This window comes from Corvus moneduloides, chromosome 2 (assembly GCF_009650955.1).
Source record: "Corvus moneduloides isolate bCorMon1 chromosome 2, bCorMon1.pri, whole genome shotgun sequence".
In the NCBI taxonomy this organism is placed as follows: domain Eukaryota; kingdom Metazoa; phylum Chordata; class Aves; order Passeriformes; family Corvidae; genus Corvus; species Corvus moneduloides.
This window is the reverse complement of record NC_045477.1, coordinates 38,466,836-38,472,835: the sequence shown is the minus strand read 5'-3', so window position 1 is coordinate 38,472,835 and position 6,000 is coordinate 38,466,836. Positions and strand designations below refer to the sequence as shown.

At 45.0% G+C, this 6,000-nt stretch overlaps 1 protein-coding gene across 1 annotated transcript in view; it reads left to right on the top strand.

Moving 5' to 3' along the window:
* Positions 1 to 993: 993 nt before the first annotated feature.
* The window catches only part of SLC36A4 (solute carrier family 36 member 4), a 77,916-nt gene continuing 72,909 nt past the window's right edge, over positions 994 to 6,000 (top strand). Inside the window, exon 1 of the mRNA XM_032099149.1 lies at positions 994 to 1,075. Within this exon, the coding sequence (XP_031955040.1) occupies positions 1,048 to 1,075 (28 nt within the window). The 5' untranslated portion in view covers positions 994 to 1,047. The remainder of the gene's footprint in view (positions 1,076 to 6,000) is intronic.

Sequence of the window (6,000 nt, the reverse complement as noted above, 5' to 3'; positions counted from 1 at the left end):
TTAGTGAGTCAGTTGCTTAAGTCAATAACCTGCAGTCACGGGTTGCCTACTGAGAACCCTTTTCTAAAATAAATTTGATGATAATAGCTCACTCACATGGCTCATTTTTTTAATGAAAGTTTGGAGGAGTATCCAGAATACACATAAATTTGACAATTGAAAATGAAGGCTTTCCCCACTGGAAATTCTTCATCATAGATAAACTAAATAATGATATATGTCTGAAGATGACTGAAGTTTCTGAGAAACTTCAGAAGATTGCATTTCTCTTGTGTAGAAAAAAAATCAAATTACTTTATCATACATTCTCCATTAAAATTAAAAAAACCCAAAATCTGTTTTAGGAAACTAGCAGCTGGAAACTTTATTCCTTAAATCAAATCAGCCACAGCTATAGGTAGAATCTTAAAAGTTATGATGAAGAACTATTGATAGGTTATTCTGGGAGCAACTAGCATGAAGGATAGGTTAAGGTGTGGGCGTGAAGCTAGTGGAAATTGAGTCTCAAAGCGTTCCAGTTGTCAAGTTCTGCTGAGCTCTTCGCACCCAGCCTTGTTTGCAGTCTTTGCTGATTAATTATGGCTCAAAGCTTGCAGTGCCCCATCCAAAGCCGGGCTCCCCTGCCCTGCGGAAGGCAGCGGATGCTGGCACCGGTTTATGGGGCGGCCACAGCTGGGGTCGCAGCAAAGCCAAGGAGCATCACTAAGGGTGATAATGATGTCATGGTTCAAGGAGTGTCTGGGCAGTGCTCTTAGTCACAGGGTTTAGTTTCAGGCGTTCCTACATGGACCAGGGCATTGAAAATCCTTATGGGTCCCTTCCAAGTTGAGATACCCTACGATTCTACGAGCAGGCGCTGCCGCGGGGCCGCTGCCGTGGCAAGGCGCTGGAGAAGGCGGAGGACACGCACCGAGACCCGGCACCGCCCCCCTCAGCCCGCGCAGGGCCCGCCTGCCCCCCGCCCTCTATGGTTCGCTCCCGCCGGGCGCATGCGCCGCGCCGGCCGGTTCCACATCGACGGAAGGGCAGGAGGAGCCCGCCGGGGCGATGGCCAGCGCGGGCAGGGAGGAGCTGGGTGAGGCGACCCGAGCCGTGCAGCCCGGCGGCGGCGGGAGCGCCCGAGGGGCGGCGGGATGGCGGCTGGCCGCGGGGCGGAGAGGAGGGGTCGTGAGCGCCGGGACCGGCCGGCCAGCCCCCATCCCCCCTCTGCTTCAGGAGAGATGGTTCGGCCCACCGGGGATGCGCTGCGGCGCTCAGCGCACCGAGGCGGGTGGGATGAACCATCCCACCTGTGGCAGGGGTGGGCGCTGTGCTGCGGTGTCTCCGCCGCGCCGGGGCCGCGGAGGCGGCGGCGGGGGCTGAGCTCCTGGTGCCGGATCGGCGGCACCGGGGCCGGGCGGGGTGAGGGCAGCGCAGCCGGGGGCTCTGCAGGGCGGCAGGGGCCGCTCCCCGGGGGCGGCAGTCGTACCTGGCTGGCGCTCGGTTTCTTGGTGAAGTCACGGCCTCCATAGAAATTTATGGAAATACATTCTCTTTGCATCGTTAGGTGACGGTTTTATCTGCCGTGGAAGACTGGGTTGGGGTTTTCCAGGGCGTATGTGTGCTTACATATTAGCTGTATTGTAGTTACTGCATTTACTGTATATTAGTCTTCCCATCTTTAAATCTAAGTGGTGGAGGGCACACAGGTATTAATCTCTTAGTTTTTCTGCCCATGGGTGGACGAGTTAGCACGTAGCTGGTTTAGTTATACAGTACAGTTGGGGCTGGGCTGGGCACATGGAAAATCTCATCTCAAAGCTGTGTTCGCAGAACCACAGGATGGGCCAGGTTGGGAGGGACCACAGTGGGTTCATCGGGTCCAACCTCCCTGCTCAAGCAGGGTCATCCTAGAGCACATGGCACAGGATTGTGTCCAGATGGCTCTTGAGTATCACCAGTAAGAGAGACTCCACAACCTCTCTGGGCAATCTGTTCCAGTGCTCGGTCACCCACACCGTAAAGAGGCTCTTCCTCGTGTACACGTGGAACTTCAGTGCATCAGTTTCTTCCTGTTGCCTCGTGTCCTAGTGGTTGGCACCACTGAGAAGAGCTGGGCTCCATCTTCTTGGCACCCTTCTTTAAATATTTAGACATGTTAATGAGGTTCCTTCTCAGCTGTCTGGTGTTGAGGCTGAACAGGCCCAGCTCCCTCAGCCTTCCTTCGTAAGAGAGATGCTCCAGTCCTCCAGTCATCCTTGTTCCCCTTGGTGGAAATCTGAGGATGACAGTTCCACTATAATCTGCAGATTTTGTCCTGTCCAGTGGTAATGATAGGACTTGGAAAAACATGCTTCAAATTTTATTGTCCCCAAGGCTGATCCATCTTGCATTGAGAGATTGTCACTTTGGAGGAAAGGAGGCTGAAAGAAATTTTAGCACTTTTTTTTTCCCCCTGAAGTTCACAGATCTGACAGTTTTCCTGCCAGAACCTATAGAAATGGGATTTTCTGTGGGATTAACTGTTTAAAAATGCAGTTTCGCACCTGATAATAATTCCGAAGTCTTTTGCATGGTTCAGTGCTATTGAATACTTAATAAAATTGAAGTCTTGCCAATGCGTTGTCACTTGAGAGCATGTTAATTGTAGAAATGTGTGGCTTGGTCTAGGCAGGATAGTGGATTATTTAAGACTAGTGTCTGTCCATATAAATGATCCATTGTGGGTTGGGGTAAAATTGCTCCTCTAAAAGTGTGCAATAGCTATGCAGACCTGTGTGCACTTTGGTTTAATAACTCAAGTGTCCCATTTTATGAGCCTTCTGGATCCAACAGTTACAACGCAAAAGCAAACAGTTCCTCCTGCTTATTGAGGGGCATTATTGACTTTCAACATTTGACTAGAAATAACTGTTCTCAAGATTAATAAATTCTACCACAAAGCTGAATAAATCTACTTTATTAAGTTACAGTCTGTAATGGAGAGAAATAAATGACCTGAGATTTATTTTCCAGAGAGAAATAAAAACGGGATTGAAATAACTGCACGGAGCATAGCTTGGAGTTCTTGACAAACAAACACAAGCTAATTCTCACTTTTAGTATTTTGGAAAATGTAATTATTAGCATTTAATAGGAATTTTTAAACCAGATTTGATTTTCCTTTTCAATTTTTTTATTTTGAGGGGTTTGTTTGCTTGTTTTTGTATCTCTTATATTCAACAGGAGTAGCTGTAGTGGAAAATAAAAAGGGAGCTGGCTTGTGTATGATTTAATGGGGTTATCTGTTATTTCCCCCTTGAGCTAGGAAAATCTACAAAGGTTTATCCATCTGGACCAGCATGCCTCTAGCAGTACCATTCATAGTCACTTTGTCTTTCTCTGTAATGTCTTTGGAGGTGGTGGAAGCATGTGACTGAGTAACGTGGCAGTCATGTGCGCTTTGTGGACAAAGCACTACTGTACAGTTAGCTGTCTTCTGGAGAAGTGCTGGCAAGGTTATTTGTAGGCTAAAGAACCTAAATACCTAAACAGGTATTTCCTTCTGTGGTTGAGGGAGTAACGGAGCATTACTTTGAAAATAATTAGTGGCAATGTTTTCTTTGTAATTACATTTATCTTGAGAGCCCTGGTTCTGAATGCTGGATTGAAAAGCTTCTCCACAGCACAGAGGCAATACACTGATCATCTGTGAACTGAATGCAGTTGCTGGGAACACCAAGCCTCTCCTGTTGTCACAGATGTGGTTGCTGCCAGATATAAGTGTTGCTTCTGTGTTAACACTGCAGTAGACTCCTTGAATGTGTCTGCTGTTCATAGACTCAGTCACTAACTTTGTCCCATAAGAGCAGCCAGCCCTGGTTGGTGGCAGAAGCTCTGGATATGCCCTCTGGATCATGAATATGACTTTCTATAGCCCGTGAGAAAATATTAGCATAAAGCCGCATTTTAGGCTAATGTAAAAATAATGTGGTGCTGATTTTCTCTTTTATGCAGCAGTCAAAACAGCTGCTTGCTAAATTGAATCTTTATCCCAATTACAGAGGCGCTGGGTCACACTATTTAATAAACACATTTTACTGAACTGTGAATCTTGGGCAGTGTTTCTGGCCCTGTGGGCGTGTTCTTGTCTAGAAGCTGACTGAGCAGTGAAGTATGTACAAGGCCTCCTTTGCCTATTGCTTTTTGCTGAGCACTTCATGTACGTGTGATGTGTTGCTCCGACAAGACCTGTGTGTTCCTTCTCCCATAAATGAGTAAAACCAGCTGATGCAAACAATGGTGTGCTGTATCCTGTCCCCCAAATCTTCATATGCTTGCATGTCAAATCCAGTTCATTCTGTTTGCTGACACTGACTTCAAAAACCTGAAGGGAAAAAACCCCCAAGCGAACAAAAACCGGATTGTATTGTTAAAATGGATTTAGAAAAGGGGTTTTAGACATTTGTCAGGGGCATGATCTTCTCCAAAGGAGCAATAGAAGATTGTACTTGGCTTTTATTTTTAATATCTCCTTTAAGTTGCTATGCCCACCTGGCAAACTGCTTCATTCTTTTGTCACTATTTCTTCCATAAAATGAAAATGATGGAGATCAGTTTTATCCCTGGTGGTGCTGAGTGGTTCAGTTAAATTTGGAAGTGTTAATTGCTTGAGCAATATAGAAAAATTAACTAAAGTTCTCAGTGGAAATTAATTTCTTTGCAGAACTTTTGAACCAGCGGATTTCTTCAGCATGCTCTAAAAGCTTTAGAATTAAGTAAATTTATTAAAAGTTCAAAAGTTTCTTTGGCAGTATGTCCATAAGTGTTGGCAAGATGCTGGCAAATTCTAGGGGATAGAAAAGTACATGTGAAGATACAAAACTGGAAATACTAGTCATAACAATTTTAGCACTATGGATTTAATCTCACTGTGTAACTGGGGGCTGATTAGTGATTAAAATTCGGGTCTTTGAGGATACAGTGTTGACATTTATGCATGATTATAGTGTGATGTGTAGCTGTAATGAATCAGTGATTTATCTCTCCAGTGGCTTAAGGAATTAGTTTCAACATTGGAGTGATAATGCTGGGAGAAGTTGAAATGCGCTTTGTGTTGCCTTGGTTGATAGTAGCAGTACTCGCAGAGCTTTTCGGCACCCTGCTTTCATGGATGTTCACAGAAGAAAGCAGAAACAATATCAGTTTAATTAACTGTTAAAGACAATTAGAAAACAGCATTTGATCTGAAAAGATTTTTGTGGTGGAACAAGGAGGAAAGAAATTCATATCGGGTGGTGGAGGGACAGGGCTGAAAATTGACTGGTGCTTTGTCTAAGTGAAAACAAAAGGGTGTGCAGAAATGAGTTTCCTTATTTTTAGTTGTGCTGAATAATGATAATGCAAAATTTTCAGTGAGCTCTGTGTCTGAGCACTGGGATGGATTATTCATAGTGTGTTTGGATGCAGCCAGGACAGTTTGGTGGAGCACGGATCTAATGTTGGCTGAGGTGTGCTCTGCACCATGTGCTTTGTGAGAGCAGCCAGACTCTGAATCAGTCTCTGATTCAGGTATGACATGCATATGCTTTTCTTGTGCTGCAGTTTGAGATTGTATTTAAATTGCACATACTGGACCTTTGTAGGAAGGAATCAAAGGAAATATGGGTATTTGGTGCCAGTTTTCTGGTGGTGACTGCGGACGTTCCAGAATAATTAATTTCAAGCTAGGTCCAAGTATGCAAAGCTCAAGCTTTTTTCCTTTGCTCTAGACTACAAGTTTGGACCCATTAAATTTGGATGTTACACAAACACGGATGTCAATGCAGGTAGGGACTGTGCAGTTGGACGCAGCCACATTATTCCAACAATAGGGATGTATTATCAAATGAAAACCCATGCTTAGAAAGTCTTATGATCCAAACCTCCTGTTAATGTCTCAGTACCATTACTGTTAGTGGGCTCACATATTTAGGCCAAAACAGTTAACCAGTCATGGGATGAAGGAGGAAGGATGAGGAAAAGAGACAATTCAATAGCATT